At 42.2% G+C, this 20,822-nt stretch overlaps 1 protein-coding gene across 1 annotated transcript in view; it reads left to right on the forward strand.

Annotated features, from left to right (window-relative positions):
- The first annotated feature begins 640 nt into the window (after nt 1-640).
- Nucleotides 641-20,822, forward strand: part of ECT2L (epithelial cell transforming 2 like) — a 46,685-nt gene continuing 26,503 nt past the window's right edge. Inside the window, exons 1-13 of the mRNA XM_067542330.1 lie at nt 641-753; nt 2,057-2,287; nt 3,879-3,991; nt 5,510-5,672; nt 7,205-7,457; nt 8,764-8,897; nt 10,730-10,857; nt 12,418-12,556; nt 13,573-13,741; nt 14,444-14,572; nt 16,009-16,122; nt 19,191-19,373; nt 20,708-20,811. Coding sequence (XP_067398431.1) covers nt 2,099-2,287; nt 3,879-3,991; nt 5,510-5,672; nt 7,205-7,457; nt 8,764-8,897; nt 10,730-10,857; nt 12,418-12,556; nt 13,573-13,741; nt 14,444-14,572; nt 16,009-16,122; nt 19,191-19,373; nt 20,708-20,811 — 1,818 coding nt within the window. The 5' untranslated portion in view covers nt 641-753; nt 2,057-2,098. The remainder of the gene's footprint in view (nt 754-2,056; nt 2,288-3,878; nt 3,992-5,509; nt 5,673-7,204; nt 7,458-8,763; nt 8,898-10,729; nt 10,858-12,417; nt 12,557-13,572; nt 13,742-14,443; nt 14,573-16,008; nt 16,123-19,190; nt 19,374-20,707; nt 20,812-20,822) is intronic.

Consider the following 20,822-nt stretch of genomic DNA (forward strand, 5'->3'; position numbering starts at 1 on the left):
TATACTTATTTCAGTACTGAAGATGACGTACTGCTGGAGTCAGGGTTGACACAGCAGGCCCTTAGCGAACAAGCACAAGCCTACCCTACAAAATGTTCACTTCATATACTCAAGCTGAATTGTTGCTCTTGCCTTGTAGCAGCATGACCCCAAATCCTGCTACATGTTTTAAACATGGACAGAGAACATCGGGTGAGATGGGGGGGGGCAAATAGCCCTGCACACAAGCTTCCACCGTGATGCTGTGGCCTGGGGGGGCAGCAGAGAAATGGGGTCGCAGGTGGAAGCAGTTTGGTACAACTGGTACACACTATGCTGCTCTGTATTGGGTCTGCCCTGCAATGGGACATTCCAGTGTTGTTCCGCTCCCATTCAGAATTGTTGCAGCCCAATTCTACTGTCACTGCCCTGTGGGGTAAAGGCCCTGTTACAGTGGGACTATAAGGGGTGGCTCTGTGCCCACCTCACTACACAGTGTATGGGCAGCTGCAAGTTGCCAGTCTAATAAGAGTGATCCCACACTGATCTTGGAATCTTTGCCGCATGTCCTTCTCCTATAGGGGAGGGGCGCACACAAGGCAGCTGAGCTTGAGCCAGGCTCTGGCTGGGAGCCCAGGGTGGAGCTTGTTGTGCAGTTCCTATGGAGATGGGGGAGCACTGATCCTCATCCAATGCAGCAGTAGTTCCAGCTTCCACTGCAGGTCTCCAGCAACGTCCTCAGAAGGAAAAAGCAGGTCGTGTCCCCTCCTAGAGGTAAAGCATTCAATAGACTATGAACTCCCTTTTTGTTCTATGGAAAAAGTAGCTTGAATTGTATTTTATTTTGTTAATGGTAATAGAAAGGGCTGAGAGTAATATCCTGCAGGCCTGAATCATCAGGTTGCAGAGCAACAGGAGTAAAGATTTCAAAACTAAACCAAAAATGAACATTTTAAATTTTTCATAATCCCTGGGTACTATGTGTATTATTGATTTGTAGCCGAGGCTAGAGATCAGAACTTTAAGAGGGCAAGAAAGTTACATTCCTCTGCCAGAGAAGTTGTGAGGGTTTGGCTGGGTTTTTTTAAAATGAAAACTGGCACCGAAATGAAAGTGAAAATATAATTTGCAGGCCAGGAAGGGGGGGGAGATGACATTTCAGCACACCTTTAATAGCACAATTTAAATAGGGACAAACTGCCATCTTAATGGCTGTTCAAGAAAGACCAGACGTAAAAGGGATGGGGAGAGGGACACAAACAGACCTAGCGTTAGCTACAGCACTACTGGGTCCATAAACTAGAGAAAAATCTAGTATCCTCACCATAATTGGTCCTGTTGGTGGTGGTGAGAGGGACAAAGCACTGAGCAGGCAGCTTTCCAGCACTTGAGATGCAGATGTGGGGGAAACATGCACTGCAACAACCCATCCTGTATCTAGCAAACACTTGGTAAATAATTTTTTAAAAAAATAAATAAAATCCATTGAGCTCCAGGATTACAGTTTTTGCAGTTTTCATGAGCCCAACTTTAATTTTAAAGGTATTAAAAATGACAGGGAATTTGAAGTGAGTAGAATTCTGGAAGATGGCACCCACACAAGAATGGGGGTTATGAGTCATACCAGATCATTGGTTCATATGACAGAGGGCAGAATGCTATCTCTTGAGTCAATAGAACTTGTTTCAGTACCTTGGATGTGTTGGGAAGTCTCCCCTCTAGGTTCTTACTGACCAGCCTCAATCTCAGTTGTGAGATCTGATGAAATCATGGATTGAGCATAGGGCCTGCCTATGTATATACTGCTGCTTATGTACACACTGGGTAAAGACCCAGCTGCCTGATCTAAATATAGGTAAGATTGCAAGATGGAAGATTGACAGCAAGGTGTTTTTAAGACATGAACAATATATCAAATGGAAACAGACTTCTAGATCTAAATGCCCCACTAAGCACAGGGGGAGTTGGGACTGGACTTCAGATCTGAATCCAAGTTTCAACTCTACAGTTTGCACTCATCTTTACTAAGAATTAGTTAGGTCACTGCCCATATCTCTTTAATTCACTGAATTTCTAGGTGGCTCCAATGGAGTTGGTGTAACCAGGCATCACGGCAACCATGACCACAGCTCATATAACACCGAGTCCCCACACTATTAAACAATGGCAACACGAGCGCTATGGGCTCCTTGCAGAAAACACAGGGAAGTCCATCAGAGAGTTTTCCAGTAAAATCCAGACCACTGGAACGTTGAACACAAGGTTCAGCAGTTGGACACCTCTCACAAACAAATCATTCAACAAGCAGGTAAGTTGCATTCTGGTAGAAGTTGTTTTCATAGGCTCACTGATCATGAAAGGCATTGGTGCACATTGCCATATATCCCGAAACACCTTCAACCCCCACTTGCACAAGCATTGACAAGGAAAGGTCTTGCAATACATGCACTGATGCGTATGCATGCAAATTGGATCAGAAACAAACCCCACATTTAAAAAATATTACATTAACATCTCCTTGTCGTGTAACTGCTGAATCTTTATTTTCTTTGGTCATTTAACAGAAACGGGGTAGGGACTGTCTGTTATATGTTTGTACTGTCCTTGGCTTCTAAGTGCTACTATAATAGAAAGAAATAATAAAACAACAACAAACTACTTCCTCAAAGCAAAGTGTTTACTGCCATGATTTCTGACAGCAGTAAGTATTATGCCTGTTAGGACTGAGGCCTATTTATAGCAGTAAGTAAGCAGTATGTCCATATTTATAACAGTAGCCAGGTAAGAGGGCATTTCCTTTCTTTAATTTTTAAAAAATTACTGATTTTAAAACAATGTTTCAATGTATAAAACATTTTTTCCCTTTAATCAAATCTGATGTTGCTCTTAACTAAATGGGACTACATGCCCCAAAAGCCTCATCCCACAGGCACTGCTGTGGCCTGGTACTAGGCTGATGTACTCAGAAATTCTCATTTTACCTGCAGAGGCAAGAATAAAAGACCTTTGCTGAGTAGCAATTAGAAAAGAGAGGAAGTGGACTGTACACTCAGAGAGCAGCTAAGTTTGATCTCCCTCTTGTACAGGGCTTTTGAACTAAGGGAGAGGGTCATTCCCACAGAACCCAGGGCCAAGGGCAAAAATCAATGTCTGCCTTCTGTCACAAATGTCATTCTCAAAGATTGTTAGAGAGAGAAATACATCAGTCATTGGCATTGCAGTGATTGCTGCTCTATAAATACATAAAATAGTAGACAGTTTAACCAAACATCATAGGGATAAGAACAATGAGTACACTTCTCCATCATGGTACTCCCCTTTGGACTGCTTGTTTTTGTATTACAAGAGTGCCCAAAGACTCCAACTGAGATCTGGTCTCTACTGGGCTGGGTACTGTAAAGACACCAAGTAAGAGAGAGTGCTTAAACAAACAGAAAGATGATAGGAAGTGAACAGGCACTTGCCCAAGGTGAAGTGACTTGACCAAGGTCGCAAAGCTGGTCAGTGGCAGAAGCAGTGGTAGGAATACAAGAATGTAGGTCTCCTGAGTCCCAGCACTTGTCTACATGGCAAGTTACTGCAGAGTAAGCCAGGGTGTGTATCTACAACTCACCAGCTTACCACGCAGTAATGTCCCATGTGGTCACTGCTGCTGCTTGAAAGCATGGTATGCTGAGTCCAGGATTCCCACTGCATTGTAGCAGTGTCCGCATAGGACATGACTGTGTGGGCAAGCTGGTGCACTGTAGATTCACACTTGCTGTATAGAGAAGCCGCCAATTTAATTTCTATCTACTGGGGCCACACCACTTCTCTGAGCATCATTATATGTGCCTCAGAATTGTACAGGGCTGCATGGCATACTGAGCTAGATATGGAAATACTCTCTTTTCTTTCAGCTCTTTGAGGAAAGAGTTAGTCTTATAAGCCACTGGTTTGATCTGTGGACAGACAAGCAGCGCAAACAGTTTCTCCACACAATATTGATGAGATGCAGTAAATCACAACTGAAGTAAGTTTGTTAAGGACTAGCTTAGTGTTGCCTTTCTAAACAGGTATGTATGAATATGGATGTCACATAAGACACACAGCAAACCAATTCTGCAATGAGATTTGACCACGCAGAATCCCAGTGAAGTTCATGACAGTTTAACACTAGTTCAGGTGTCTGTCCAGATGGATTCAATTGCAAGATTGGGGCCTGAAATCGTATCTTTCTTTTTTAAGACGGTCCTATTAGGTTGGTTTAATAAGGACACTGTCAAATTTATAAGACCTAAACATTAACATTGTACCAAAAGTGTGTGTATGTCAGACAGTCTGTATAGATATTTGTCTAGTTTAGGCCTGAGGCTCCAGATTCTCCATCCTTTCCCCTTTTCCTTGCATCAGTAAGAAAATAAGGGGAAAAAAAATCTCTACTGCCTTTCCACCTAGTATAGTAGTATTGTATATTATTGGGTGAGCACAGTCCATGTACACAGTGCTGTGCAAAACATGGAGCAGACAAGGTTTCCTGCCTCAAAGAGCTCACCATCTAGGACATGGCTCTTGCAATTTATAAGGTGGGCAGACTGCTTTGCCTGGAGTCAGTGTGCTTCCATGTGGTCAAAACAGCCTGCTCCATGTTATATATAACAGAATCAGGTCCTAGAGCTTTAACTTTGCAAAGTACTGAACACACTGAGTTCCCATCAGGTCCTAATGCGAGCGGAGGGTGCTCTGTATCTCACAGGACCAGGTTTTAGTCAGCTCCTACAAGCCAAGGGTCTAATCATGCCATCCCTTGCATACACATGTAAACTAGACCTATTGATTTCTATTGGTCTGTGTGTGAGTAAGGGTTTGCAGAGTTGTTTCCTGTCCACTTCTAATTATTAAAAATGAGAGAGATCTTTAACTCTTTCCCTGGTCATTTCCCATCCAAATATCTGGACTGATTTACGTATTCCTTACACAGGCCCAGGATAATAGGAAAATTGTCTAATTGTTTCTTTATTGGCAAGAGTCATCTTTCTTAAACTCCTGACCTACTAGATTACTAATCAATAATATAAAATGGCTACTACAAATACAAAGTTTCAACTCTTTCCAGTCTTCTGCAGAGCAAAAAAACCAACCTCAGTAATATAAGTGCTGTAATGCACATAAGTGGTTCTGTAGAAATGACCACTCTTAGTATAAGTGGGGTTTTTTGTGCAAAACATACCTAGTTACAACAATGCTCCTTTTTACATAAAAGTCTAGACTTGCCCTCAAAATGCATTTTGTCGCTGAGATGCGATGCTATCAATAGAGAAATGGCCAACTAATTAGATTTACACACACCTTTAATCCTTTCCCAATGGGTCCCAAAGTACTTTGCAAATGATGCCCTCATAGGAATCGCTTCACCCCTGACAATATTCTTCAAAGAGATCACAGGCTTTCTGAAGGGGAAGACCAAAAGGGTGGCAGAATAGAATCTCAACAGGATTTTAACCAGGGTGGGACTCCAGTGCTATGGGGCTGAATATCTGTCTCTTCACAGGTTTACCCAAAACTGGTTTGCAGAGAGGATTCCAGTGACCAAAGTGGATTTCACCAGAGTGCTTCCACGTTTCATATCTCTGTACATCTTCTCCTTTCTCAGCCCCAGAGAGCTGTGTGCTTCTGCCCAAGTCAACTGGCATTGGAAATTTATAACTGAACAGGTCTGTTCATTGTGGGCCTGGTCCCACCCACTCCCATGGTAATCAATAATAATTTCCTTATTGACGTTGATAGGAATAGGACCTGTAACTAGACATTTACAGTGCTTTTAAGGGACACTACATACATGGAATGGGAAATCTGGAACTGCATGTTGTAAATGGCATAATTTGCCAAAGCAATTTCGTATCTGGTACAGCAATCACGAAGTGCTCAACCCTAAAGCATTTCATGTATCTGGCTAGCACATTTTTAACAATAATTGGAAAGATCTTCTTTACCAGAATTTTCAACTCCTTCACACACTTGACAAAATAACCCTTAAAACTTTGCTTTAGTTAATTCACTCTAAAAAAGAATTTTTGTACCCAGCTTCATCTAACCCTAGCAAGAACATCTCAATCACTAATGTATATTACACATAAAGGCACTGATATTTTCTCTAGTCAGAAGCTAATTCTCATTCTACCATTTCATTCTGGTGCTTTGCCCCTATTCTGAACCCTCCTTTGTCTTAGGTCTTTAAATGCACACATCAAACAACAGAACACAATACGTAATTTAGAGCTATGTAGTCAGCTGGCTATCCTAAACTCTGTAATTTATAGGGATTGCTGTATGGATACTGATAAAGCCAGGGCTTAGCATTTTGGAATATCCACAATGCTACCATTTGTTATGATCTGTCTAAATGCATAGTGTATAGCATAGACGTGATACTATTTATAGAAATTAAAATAAAAGAAATATTGATCTTAAGAAGTTGCTCACTTCCGACAACAATTAGCCTACTTCTCTTCCCCAATTCTCTCATCCATTATGACAATCAGGGGGACAAGAAAATGCCTTTATCTGCAGTTTTCCAGATGAAGAATTTTAAAATTAAACATCCCTCCCCCCTCCTTTAAAAAACAAAACAAAAACAAAATGCACCTCTCTTACTTGAATTCATTGACATCATGTATTTATTCATCCTCAGGAACAGTGCCAGCCTCTGCATATAAGAAAATGTTGCAGCAAGCTCTTTGAGACAGAGGGATCCTGTATTTTTATTTGTTCTATAAAGCACCTACGACATGCATAGGGACTTCATAAAAATTAGAAATCACCCTGTAACAGATTTCTGGAGGTCCCATGTTTGATTTATATTCAGATAAATGGTGGCAATATGAAACCCCAAGATTTATTAAATACAGGGGCGTGCAAAGGAATAAAAATGTGGCCATTTTTGGAGGGGCATATTCTGTGTCCCTTGATGCCCCAGAGGAGCTGGCTGTCCCCCCACAGTCCCAGGGTCGGAAGAGTTAGCTGGTTCTCTCCCCTCTGCGGCCCTGGCCCCGGAGGAGCTGTTGGCTCTCCCCTCTGTGGCCCCAGAGGAGTTCTGGACTCCTGCCCAATTTTTGGGGGGGAGGAGGGAGGGGGAGTACGATGTCCCTGCTTTTTCCCCCCTTTGACCATGTCCCTGATTAAATAGAAAGCTATTTGTCCTCAATCACAGCTTATCATCTCTCTTTTACTGCCTTCTTATTTTAAGGATTGTTTGTGGATGCCAAAATGTGTTAAGCTTGGATGGTTCCTGCCCTATACTCCAGCAGACAATGAATACAGTGCTTGGAAGCAACATTATATTGCCTGTGCAACCCGCTTAGATTACTTCACCCCAAGAGAAGCCACTGAAATCTATGGGACCCTCAATGAACCAAAAGCTGAAAATGAGGAGCAGGAAGAAAAGCTAAGAGAAAAATGGCTACGAAAAATGATTCGGGAGAGATTAGTGTTACACAAGAGTCAGTGGTATTAAAATAACTACCTTTTTCTTCTTAGATTAATGTTAAAATAACGACTTCTTCCTTCTGAAAGGAGTAAATCAGACTAAAATATTCAAGTAGTCCAAGACCTTTTCTTTAGGAAAACTTATTTTTGCAGATTTTTTTTTTATTAATTTTTAATATCAAAAGGGTAAGAGTTGAAAATAGTAAATATAATGATAGATTTGGTTTCTTTGAGACAGTTTAGTCATATTTGACATGCCTGTAGCAAAGGGATAAAAATATTCATGTTTAATAGTGTCCAGTGGGGTTTCTAGTACATCTCAACTGTGGAAATAATAGAAACTTCAAACTGTCAATGGCTGGTTGGCTGACCCAATTTCTTTCCATTCTGGCACATACTGTTTTACAGTTTAGGAAAATGAAGGTCTGAAAGGAAATGGCCTAGTACCAGAGCGTCCTGTAGGAATTTTAATTATACCTAAAAATCGAGTCAAAACATTAAAGGAGTCCTTGGTCAAGTTTAGGTCAAAATTTAGGTTGTGTAAAATTATTTAACTAAAACCTAAGACTAACAGAAATATTTCCTTGGAATTCTATATCAGACTTTTTTTTTGAACAGTGCATAGCACACATTGAGATTTTTGTCTACAAATCTAATAATCAGTGTACTTTATATTAGATACAGATTGTGAATTTTTGTTCAGCAAGCCTGGTTCTCCACTCTTCACTAGTATTCTTTTGAAAGGATGTCACTATTAAATATAGGATTCATGGAGATCCTGGAGACTACACCTTCAGTGCTGTCATGTCCCAGTTTTCTCTCACATCTCATATTTGGCATTTTTCCTAAATCCCAGCACCTGGAATCATGTGATTATGTGAGAATCTCAGTTTTCCTTTCTGGTTAGAAACAAAAACATGAAAATATGAATCCCAAGTCCTCAAAAATCAGAAGGCAAATAAAAACAGTCCCCAATTTTTTTTTAATCTCATGACTGCTAAAACATTCTTATGATTTTTTGAAACTGAAGTAATTATTTCTGACCCATTCAGGTTCTCAATACCACTTTCGTTTCAGGTATTAAGACAAGACAACTTTATTTTAGTAGAATGACCAATTTCTTGCCAAAATCAGTATGACTTTTCAGGCAGGATGCTCTGTTTAGATGAAATCTAAAGACTGCTGTGTAAAACTAGCATGCTTATTTTTAAATGGATTATTTCCCTAATTACTGCACTGTTTCTCCTGTTAGTGTGTACTTACACATCAATTGAAACACATGCGATTAAACAGCAGCGTTTGGTGATGCTTGTTTTTCAGGGGAGTTATTCAAAGCTCGACTGCCTTGGATGAGTGGGATTTGGAGCTCAAGATTCTTAAAATCACAATCACAAAGTCGGGCCCAGATAATCCAGGACCGGACTAGACTACAGGCAGCCTTGCAACTAAATAGGGTAATTTTCCCCCCAGATCTACTTGTATTTTTTTCCTTTCTACATTGCTCTTTTCTTGTGCAAGCATTAAGTGCTGAATCTTGAGATTTGTCGGCAATTCTAATACATAGATCCTGTTTGAATTAGAACTACTGGAAGTATATTCCCCTTAATTAGAAGCAATTAAAACTCATTTAATTGATTTAATCCCATTGAAGTCAGCACAGAACATGGTCCACTGTTTATTGTGGACTTGGTTCTGCCACCTTTATTCATGCTGAGTATTTATTCATTCATGCTTCATCCTACTCACGACTACCACCTTTTGATCTCCAACAAGTACTTTGTGGAGTAAGGTACTATCTACCATGAGTAAGGCTGGGAGAGTAAGACCCTAAATAATAGTTGTGCTGACACTGAAAATATGTGGACGATGTTTTTGTCTGAAATATATATGATAAAGCACAGAGATTCTGTTATACTTGTCTCACTATCGGTTCAGAATGGTGCACAGTGACAATATGTGGCAGGTGTTGTTATAATAAATGCTGGCAAGTGTAAGATACTGATCAGCTAGTATATGTTGATGGGAGGGAGCCACTCCTTCGAAGACTTAAGCTCATGAGCAATTGAGGTTATATCTACACTGCAAAAAAACACCCACGGGAGCGAGTCTCAGAGCCCAGCTCAACTGATTCAGGCTCACAGGATTCATGCTACAGAACAAAAAATAGCAGTGTAGCCATTCCTGCTCAGGCTGGAGCCCGGGCTGTGAGATCCTCCCCCTCCCTGCTATTTTCAGCCCAGTAGTGCAAGCCCCATGAGCCCAAGTCAGTTGACCTGGGCTCTGAAACTTGCTACCACAGGTTTTTTTTTTTTTTTGGCAGTGTAGAGGTGTGACTATTCACATAAGTAAAGTTACTCACATTTTTATGACTTCGCAGGATTGATCTTTGCATCTACAAGGGGCTCTGTTATCTCATAACTAAAACTGATTGGGTGTCAGAGTAAAAAAGTGAGAAAAGTCATGGCACAGAATATTTTACTTCCTAGTAAGTTTATTTTCTATTGGAAAAAGCATTTGTAGTCATCACTTATAATTTTAAAATACACTAAGATTTCAAAGCACATATACAAAACACATAAAAAAAACCTAACTGCTAAAACTGAAGGAAGAGACTATCAGATTTGAGTAAAAACGACCCTTTTAAAAAACTAGAATACCCTAAAGGACCTGGTCTTTGTCATAGAAATCAAAAGTAACAAACATACAGATTTATTCTTGATACAGATAATTTCATACTGAACTAAACTGTACTCTGTGATTACAGCTGGATTCAGTCTGTCACCCAGTTTGTAAAGCAGTTGAGTACAATAAACCTTTCTTTGTGTCTTGAAATATATCTGCTGAGATATTCTGTGATTCAAAGTGGGGCACTGGCAAAACAGAAAGTAAAAAAGTTTAGATGAAGTCTGTATGGAAGTCCCAGGAATATGCTACTCAACAATCTTCTTCTCACCCTCCACTATAAATAATACTGATGAATCCCTGCATCATTTTGGAGCTCCATGTAGGAAGCTTCCATATTACACAATTTACAAGATTGTGTTTGAACCACTGTTAGAGTGGTATTCTGAAGTATTGTTCGTCTAAGTAACTCAGTTAAATAAATCTGACTTCGTGTCCATCAATGAGAACGCGCTATCATTAGTAAAATAAGTTTAAGGGTTATTTTTTACCAGTAGAAGCAAGACAGCATTTCTTAACTGCTCCATTATGTTATTACTGAACTGTATGTTATTACACTGCATCATACATATTTCTCTCAGCATTTTTGTTTAAATGCTTTCAGGAAAAAAGTGCTCTTTCAAATCATACTCTTTCAATGCTGCTTTCTGAAGACAGGAAATCTATATCAAACTTTAATCTAGCAGCAGAGAAACAGCTTGTTTTGGCCTCCTTAAAAACTTTGCCCAAAAGGTAAGCAGGACTCACAATTTTCAAAATGCTGGCAATACTCCCAACACAATATAGAAAATGGTATCCCAAATGCAATGATTCATAAGGGTGACAGAATACATCGTGTGTAGGAAACAGCACACAAAACTGCAGATCTTTGTGGCTTTTGGCACACTGACACCTGGATGGAGCTCAACTCTATTCATTAGTTCTAAATAATTACCACATAGGTTCCCTCTCTTAAAGCTGTGCTGCTCTTCCTCCATGCTGGAAGGAGCAACTCCATGAACTGGCTTGTAGACGATTGTCTGGCCCATGCAAAGTCCTCCATTTAACTGATATCACTTGGGTGTAATCCTGAGGAGGGCATTGAAACTTGAGGTTGGGCAGAAAGTTGGTATTCTGCGTGAGAGTGTGGCCAGAAATATTAGTTTCCTACTCTAGACTCTGGGGCCCGGCGTGGCATGAAGCAACCATTCTTGGACATGTGGGGGCCCAGGATCAGCAGATCTGGTCTTAAACCACCACCTTGAAGTTCAACAAAAAGATATGGAGAACAAGAGACTAGGGGGCTCTCTCACAGTGCAGCATGCCACCTGCAACATGTTGGTGGTCTAGCCCATTGGTTCCCAACCTTTTTGGCTCAAGAGCCACAGATATCATTTTTACAGTCCTGAAGGGCCAGCAGTCTCTGCCAGCAGGCCCCCTCCCCCCACTGCAGCCAGATGGAAGGAGTTCAGCGAGGAGGCTGCCTCTTCACTGATCTCCAGGGCTGCAGCAGGGAAATTGCACCTGTCCCTGTAGCCCCATGCGCTTCACCTGGGTCCCTAGGCAGTGGCTCCCTTCTGCAGCCAGGGGGATGGGGCTCCCCTCCTTCTGGCTCCAGCAGGGACCCCAGCACCTATGGACCCAGCCAAGCGCTTTGCCGTGTTCCCTGTTACAGCCAGTGGGAGGGGAGCGGCGGGCCACTTTGAAAGCCCACGTGGGCCACTTTTGGCCCCCAGGCCACAGGTTGGGAACCACTAATCTAGCAATAAAATGGGAACCTTGAAATAGCCATTTCATGCTTAGCCTGGGTAGGGGGTTAATGATAAAAATTTGAAGTCCAGAATTGTACTTTCCATTGGCTTAGGGAGAAGCTCCTGAAAATTCATTTTCTTATGTGGACTTACAAAGAACAAATGATTAATTTGTTCTTTACGCATATGGAGAGTGTAAGTTTAAAATCCTGTTTTCACCACAGAACAAATGAGGGCACTGAGGAGTATTTTCCCTCTCACCAGCACTGCTAAGACGTAGCATAAAAATAAACAAAAAAAGACTGCAAGTGGCTGAACTATGGGTGTTTGGAACTCAATGATCTCAGTAGACACTGGGTGATTAAGGGTCACTTTCTCTCAGAAGTGATGGTCTTCAGCAGGCACGGAATAGAATAATACAGGTTGCTGTAAATGTATTTACAAAACACAACATAGCATGTCTATTCAATGTAACTGAGGTTTAGATAGGTATTTTCACACCATCATGTTTTATTTCTGCATTAAAGTAAAAAAGAACGAGTTTCTGTTTTTCCTTCTGTAGACTGAATGTGACTGGGAGCAGATCCTACTCTTTGTCACCTTACAAACACTGTCAAAGTGTCTACCAAAAATACAGCGGTTTTGCATATCCACTTGAGCCATACCTGGTCTTAATATCATCCCAGATTCCTGCATATGAGGTATGAATTTCTTCTAAATCTTCTCTCTTTTTTGAGTGCCTTGGGTTCTGTGCACCCACACTGCAGCCAGGTGTACCAGAGACAGCAATCTTTTCATCCTTGTCCTGCAAAGAAGGCATCCTTCTTTGAGACTACTATAGCCCCGGTCTTGCAAACACTTATACATGTGCTTAACTTTGCTCACATGGAGTAGTCCCATTAAGTGTGTTGAGGATTAGGGTCTGAGTGAGAGAGCACTGTAACGGGAAGAAAAACAAAGGAAAACATAAGATTAAAATAATGTCAGTTAGAGATTCATTTTATATATATTACCTAATACAGAAATTCATAGTTTAATATGAAATATTAAAAAATGCTGTCTGTCTGTGTGCATGCGTGTGTGTGTGGCTGCGAATTTTTTAATGCACTATGGCTTGAAATAAAAAAAGCAAAACCAAACCATATGGTTTAGGTACTAATTTGTGTAAAATGCTCAGTGTTATAGCTAGCCAAATAAAAGTCCAGAAGATGACATTTTTCAAACAGTCATTCCTTTATATTTATTTAAAATGTTGATATATAATTTGAGTTTCAGCAAAGAATCAGTGGGAAATAAGTAGGAAGCTAAGCTGACCACCCAAGCAATGTTTTGTTGTTCCATGATAAAGATTAAGACTCTGATCCTAAAATTCACTGTATGTGAATGGATGGCTGAATCTGTACAGAACACAACCTGCCAAGCGGCTCATGCACAACAAATTGTAGGTTGAGGCCTAGCTGATATTTTCCTTTCATAAAGGCGGTTGGAGTTATCATCTCACATCCATTGGCATTATGGGGCCATAGAACAAAGCTGAATAAAGAATTTCAGATTTCTATGTGTAATTAATTATTAATCTGTAATATAATTATAATATTATGTGATGCATTCTACAAATGTATAATGAATTGATCAAGAATTATATTTTTCTCATGGACTCACAGTTTGAGAAAGGCAGATTTGTTTACTGAAGCTCTGAACTGATTTATTTCTGTAGATGGTGCTGGACAGCATCAAACCTGGGGTGATTCCTGTGTTGTATGAACACAGTGGAACGACATTGGAAAGCCTTCTTTTTTACATAGAAAAGGCTTTGGATGGCCAAAAAGCAAAGAGTATTGGCATTTTTAGCACTGGAGACTCCAGAGAGATCAATTTACTTCAAGGTAGGAGCTAGATTCAAAAGTAGAGAGACTGACTGACTGGGAACATGTCAGTGCCACATCACGCTTTGATAGTCCAAATGGGGCCACAGCATGAAAATGAAAAGTTAATCAAGCTAGCAAATTTTGCACTGATCTAACTGTAATGTGTTTCTGGCAGGTGGACCCCTGTACCTTCTATTGTAGTCAACAGGGCTTGTCACGGGATGTAAAAGGTTGCAGGATCCAGGGCTTGGAAATTAGTCAAAAGCCAGAGAAAATATGACTGAAAGAGATGGTAGAGCCATCTCTGCTGTCATAAAAAAGGATATTAGCTACTATGGACTGGCATCATGTGTCCAAAGGTCTGACCATGAGATTAAATATGGGATTAAAGGAAGAAGAGAAAAAGAGAGAAACAAGCCGACACAGAGGACTGTAGAAAAAAATAATAGCCAGATAAGAGGGGAGAGAGAGAAAGAACACATGGTACAGAGAAAATAAATTTAGAGAAGGGGGGACACAGAGAGAGAAGGAACCTAAGAAATGAAGGACAAGAAATCTCTCAGCATTGAAAGTTAGCACATTGCCCTGAAGAAAGAGATTTGAAGGAAGACTGTGTTAAGCCCTGGTGTTATGAGTACAGGAGGAAGAATCTTTGAGCAGAATGAAAACCCTCATGGAAATTTTATTTCTTTCATTGGCTTTTATTTAAATGTTTTTCAGGCTGCAGAATCAGTATTAAGAATATACTGAGTCCTGAAGTGAGAGAATTTTGGGAGAAGCTAGGAGGTTGGGTCATGTCTCCAGAGGAAGGTGGCCACCTAGACATCTTTGTTCCTCTGGCAGCATCAGGTCAGTTTTGTTTGAAGTTCTGTCATGATGGAGAATCTCCCACTCCACTGCGCCCCTGTTCACTATTGACTAGCACTTGTTGAAATTGATATCGGCAGAAAATTGAGTTTACATCATAATGAAGATTGTCTTCTTTCTGTGGGGACTTTTGACTTTGTTGAAAAAATCTGAACACCTGAAAACTGAACACAGTTTTGTGGGTGTTGTTGTTTGGGTGCCTCTTGTTCCCATTCTCCTCTGTGGGCCAAGCTCCAGCGCTAGACAACATCTCTCATGATCCACCCCAAGTATGGGACTTCTGTTATCCACTCTGGCAACGAGGGATGAGCATGATGCATCATGGGACATATAGTTCAGCCAAGAAGCCTGGCTTATAGAGGAGAAGAGGGATATAGGGCATCCGACAACATCTCGCATTGGGCATAGTGGTGGCTCAGGGGGGCACAGCTGAACATCAAACCAAGCTGAAATATTATTTTTCAATTTGGCTCCACAAACCACATTTTTCAGAATGGAAATTTGACTGTCTGAAAGTTTTTGGAAAAAAGTCAAAATTTTCCACAGGGGAGAAAAACACTTTCAACCAGCTCTATTTGGGGGGCAAGGACAGTCTTTTTGTTCTGTGTTTGTACAATATCTAGCACAATGGGCTCCTGGTCCATGACTAAAACTCCGAGGTGCTATGACAATACAAATAAGTGCACCAAGTCCATTAGAAAGTAGAGTAGATTCACACAGCTGCTGAACTTAGTGAAGAGGCTGATGCATTCTGTCTTGATCTCATTATTTTTAAATACCTCAGTCTGTTTGGGAGTATTAAAGGTTGATTTTGCAAGGAGCTGAGCAATTCCAAGCACTGCTAAGCACCCTCACCTCCCCTTGACTCAGCCTTGTAGGGTCAGCCCCTTAGCTGGCATCAGGCAGGTCATTACAAGAACTAAGGAGTAGTATCCACTACTAGTTTGCTGCTGTTCTTGACTTGGAAGGAATCAGATGCAAAGACCCTCAAAGCTGGTGCATCTTTAATTCACTCCATTCTTCTCAGAGTCCCCACAAATGCTCCATGTATGTCTTTTCATTGACTTTCAAGCTAAACTGGAGTTTTCTTCGTTAGGGATTTCACACTAAAAACAACATCTTTTCTAGTTTCATGTCCAGGTTAGTGAATGTGATTGTTCCTTCACAGTGTCATTTTGTTAAGATATATAGTACATCTTTCATTCCATGCGTAAATATAGCGTAAATATAATTGGATAAAACCAGAGAAAGTATTGTTGATTCACAAATACATGATGCTTTCATCCAGCCTTGAAAAAGGGTTAGATTCCTTTTGGTTTCAGATTAATTATAGTAGCATGGAGAAAAAGACCTGGCTAATGGACTGTAGTAGCTGCAATATTTTAGTGATGCAAGTAATATAGAATTTTATGAACTAGAAAAAAGAATGAACTTTGCAGAGGCAGGGATGGAAGTCCTTTCCCAGCTGACTCATCTAACTGGTGTGCTCTTCAGAACTCCCACAGGAATTGCAACTGGATCTTATCAGCACAGTAAGTACAGAAAGTTATTACATACATTTATAAAGGGAGCTATATGGCACATCTGATATTTGGCCACATTTTACATTGCTTGGAGAAACTGAGTCAATGAATATTTCCAAAGTAAGAGAAAAATGGTTTATTTACACCTTAAAAATAAAGAGACTTATTTTGCCCATAAGTGATGTGAGAATTATTTGATAAAAGCAAAAGAAAATGATTCTAAACCTGCTTTTGGAAAATGAGGGATAGAAGTAGGTGTAGAGAAGAAGGATTTTGGTGTTTGACCAATTTTAGATGGCTAGGTTGGTTTACTGAATACCCAGTGTGATTCTATAAAATCAAATCACAGATTTACATGATCATGGTCTTCAAATACTTGAAAGGCTGCCATAAAAATATGGAAAAAAGTTGTTCTCTCCCACAGGGGGCAGGACAAGAGGCAATGGTTCAAATACAGCATCGTCAGATACAAACTTCCTAACTGTACAGTGGCGTATGGAGGGTCTCTGGCATCCGGGGGGGCCAAGCCTACATTTGCATAGGTCAGGAGAGGTTTTGGTGCCACCCCCCAGTTACCCCGGGGAGGAGGTGGTGGAAATGCAGGCTTAGCTCCTCCGCCCCCCACTCCCCGCACTTACCCGGTGCATGGTGCCAACCTCTCCCATTGCAGCCCCACACCAGCTCAGATGGGGGCAGCCTCAGCCCCCAGGTCTGGAGAGGGGAGGCTGGACTGGCCCTTCACTGCGGGGAGTGGGGGGCACAGGAGCAGAAGCAGCTGACCCCTCAGCCTCCTGCGCCTTCCTCCTGTCACGAAGGACCAGCTCGGCGCACCCCCTCCCCTGCACTTACCCTTCATGACGGGCAGGGCATGGGGGGCACAGGAGGTTGAGGGGCAGCTGCTCCCGCTTCCACTCCTACGCCCCTCCCACCCGCACATTGTGAAAGACCTGCCCGGCCGCCCCAGGCCAAGAGGTGAGGCCGCCCCATCTGAGCCGGCTCTGGGCTGTGGGGCTGGAGCAGCAGGTAAGTGCACTCCGGGCTAACCCTTCCTGGAGGACGGGGGGCACAGGAGGCTTTGCACCCCTCAGAGCCTCCTGCACCCCTAGCCCCCTGTGTGTCAAGAAGGGCTGGCCCCTCAGTACGCCACTGTAGACAGTGGGACAATGGAACAGACCGTCTAGGGAGGTTGTGGAAACTCCTTCGATTATATAGGTTTATAGGTTTGGCTACATTATTCTACCATATTTTAAAAATTCCATTTTAGGAACCGCTAAGTACGGTTTGAAGTAATGCTATTTGCCTAACTGTCAGGTTAGCACAATGAAGGCCAGAGGGGGTCAAAGAGTAGGTGTCTCTTAAAGTATACTTTGAGCAGAGGGAATGGGAGGGAAGAGAAGATAGTCTGCTACAGCCACATCTATGTTCAGATGATTCAAGATCCTTGTTTTGTATGCACCCAGCTCCGCGGTGTGTGCAGGAATTTAAATCTGATCTCTGTTGGAGGGGCCAATTCTGTGCTTCCAGCCCTTCTCCCCACCCTGTAGAGTTGCCACCTTTCTAAATGCTGCCAACTGGACCCCTAAAACCCCGCCCCATCACTCGCTTCTCTCAGTCGCTCACTGGATCATCCAGGAGCCCACCTTCAGGTAGGAGGTTGCCCCAGCTGAGCAGGGCTGGCATGGACTAATGACCCAGTGCCTCTCCCTGCCCCACAGTAACTGGACTTCTGATTCGGGTGCCATTTAGAGTAGCCAGGTCCCGAAAACCGGACACCTGGCCACCCTAAATGGCACTCACATGCAGAAGCCAAAAACTGGACTGCTTGGGTAAAACCCAGACAGGTGGCAACCCTACCCTATCCCCTTCTCCTCTTCCCACCCATCACCTTTTGTCTCCAGACTGTCCCCTGCCTCATCCCCATCCCCTATCCCATCCCCCTTTCTTTCCCATTGCCCTCCCTTCCCCCTCCCAGGGGCATTCACTGTTGTACAGAAACAGTACTCAGCAGGTGGAGAAGTAGACAATGACAGGCACTAGGACCCAGTGTCTCCCGGAGATGCCAGCCTCAGCCAGGGAGAGGAGTCCAGCAGGTGGGAAGGACAGATTCCCCTCTCCTCCCCCAAGGGGCTGCACAGAGCAAGCCCTGCTTGGTGCTTGCAGAAATAGGGGATATGGGTGGGCAATGCCCATGGCTGGTGCCTCCCCCATGACAGTTTCCTATTGAAAGGGCATCACACTCTACTTTAGCATCAATTACATTGTTATAGCCATGCTAACAAAAGTCCGACGTCTCCAGAACTATCTGAAATTTACAGCGGAGTAAAACCAGGAAACAAAATTAACTTGTCATGATACCGTTACCACTTTTTGACCAGTGGTTAGCTAATGTTTGGGGACTCGCGTGCTGTTTCAGATAGGAGCAGGGTTGAGTGCAAGGGGGGGTCCCCCAATAATTGGGGGCACAGAACTTCTCTGGCAGAGAGGGCGGAGCAAGCTGCTCCTCCTTGGGCTGCGGAGAGGGAGTGAGCTGCAGGGGCACAAAATGTCAATGTTACATTTCTGCCCACGCCCCTGGATAGGAGGAGAAATTGATGATGGAGTCTGGTGTTTCTTTGATCCAATCCTGTTTGTTTACAAAGAGTGTACAAAGTCCTGTTTCCCTGAACACAGTAGGAATCAAACAGGAGATGGTTTCTTTGGTCACGGGTCCAAGTCTCTTTCAGGCAGTACTCTGCTCAGAAGCACATGTGCTCAGATTTTTTTTCTCACTCTAATAATATCCAGCAGACTTCTTTAATGCCTGTGTGTCCACCTGTGTGTTTTTGCTGCGTCTCAGACATACAACTCTACCAATCCATACCCCAGCTCCTGTATTGTTCTATCAGTCTGCAGAGAAACCCCTACGTCTAGATGGTTCGACATCTACTCAAGCCTCTGCTGTGGGCCCTATTGTTTCAGCTATTTGTTCCACAAAAGAGCTTGATTGTTTCTTACATTTATACTGAATGAAGGGCAATGGTTACATCTACCAGTTTCAGTGAGGTTTTGCCTAACATCCATCATAAAAATATCATCAGTCCTTAGTGAATGGCTGGGAAAACAGAAGGATGGACTTCCCACCTCCACCTACTTCACTGAAGTAAAACTACAGACATGGCTCAGACTGACAGAGGGCCTGGAGGAGGCACTGAAATCTGTCCGGAAGCAGCTGAGACCACATTTAAGTGAGCTACAGAAGAACATTAGGAGCAGGATTATTGGTAAGAGTTGCCATTTTCCTTTTTTAGACTCTTATAAAACAAGTGCCCTCTCAAAAAGGGTAAGAAAAATAATTGAAATCCCCCCCGCTCCCTTCAACTTTAATGGCAACATCATAACTTTAGAACTTGATTGTCTCTTTCCTTCCCCTTTTCTCCTATGTCTATTTTGATTAGCAAACATTTTCTTCTATGTCTGTGATGCACATTGTACATGACAAGTATTAAAAATAACCTGCTGCAGAATGAATACTTCCAATGCATATGTCAGCTAACACAAAAGAGCAAATGAATGGGAGATTTACCTGCATGGTCAAAACAAAGTGCTAAAATAGTTAGATTTTATTAAAAATATACTTTAGAATTATATACTTCAGCAAACTAGATCACTTGGTAATAACTGATTCCCCAAATACATTGCCTCTGCACTTGTATTAAGATGCTCAGACCAGGAACCATTACATGTAGTTTGCCTAACTTGGGCCCCTGTTGTATGAATGCATGTGTACTACAGCACAAAGACTATGTCTAAGAAAAGCCTTGTCAGAGGAGCTGGTGGGGGGATCTGTAGAAGTTATATTGGAAGAACTCCAATTACTGATGGGGCAACCTAGTTTTCTCCTAAAAATATGCCTTCACCACGCTCTACAGTCAGCGACTATCAAGCAGTAAACTCTGTCACAAGAAGAGGATGGTGGAATATAAGCTTAAGTTAAATGAGTCTAGAAAACCTCTCTTGAAGTTGTTTTCTGTGGTTAGACAATACTGTTATTTAAAACTGCCATAGTTCTGAGGTTTCCCTATACCAGCCAAATGCCAGGGAAATGACTCCGCTTGACTCAGATCTCAAGCTGAGTTTGCAGGGCTGGCAGGTAAAAAGAACATATTTTTAAATCCACAAACTGAGCACATTTGCTATTGTGTGATTGAGACCCAACCGTGGAATTTGGCACTACCAAGTGTTTTCTCAGAGCAGACACACACTTTGATCTTATCACTGGATTTGTCTTTGCAATGTCTAAGACATTGGTGCATCTAGGAACACTGGTGGCTAAAAATGGCAGTGTAGACAAGGACTTTAAAGCATAGGCAGAGTTTACTTCTATATTGGGCGGGAGGGGAACAGCTCAGGTTAGGCCAATGGATCTGCACATGGCCAAAGCTTGCAGTTTGGGGGCACCCCCAGTTTGCCCTCCCAAAGTACGCCCAAGCTTTGAAGTTACCTTTTGTTATGGATGCCCAACAAAATGTCAAGTGACTATTGTTAGCTGCTACCACGCAAGCTTACCTTAGCCATTTAAAGGACTAATTTACAATTCATGATCTTGTATTTTCAGGTCAGTTTATGTTTGATGCCATGAGCAGAGCCGAAGTACATACCAATCGAGAAACAGCCCAGCCTTTCACTGATGGATTAGCTGATCTGTCAGAAGGAAGCTATGTAAGTAAAAC

Source organism: Emydura macquarii, unplaced genomic scaffold, assembly GCF_026122565.2.
Source record: "Emydura macquarii macquarii isolate MOO-44397 ecotype Brisbane River unplaced genomic scaffold, CSIRO-AGI_Emac_v2 contig_705, whole genome shotgun sequence".
Taxonomy (NCBI): domain Eukaryota; kingdom Metazoa; phylum Chordata; order Testudines; family Chelidae; genus Emydura; species Emydura macquarii.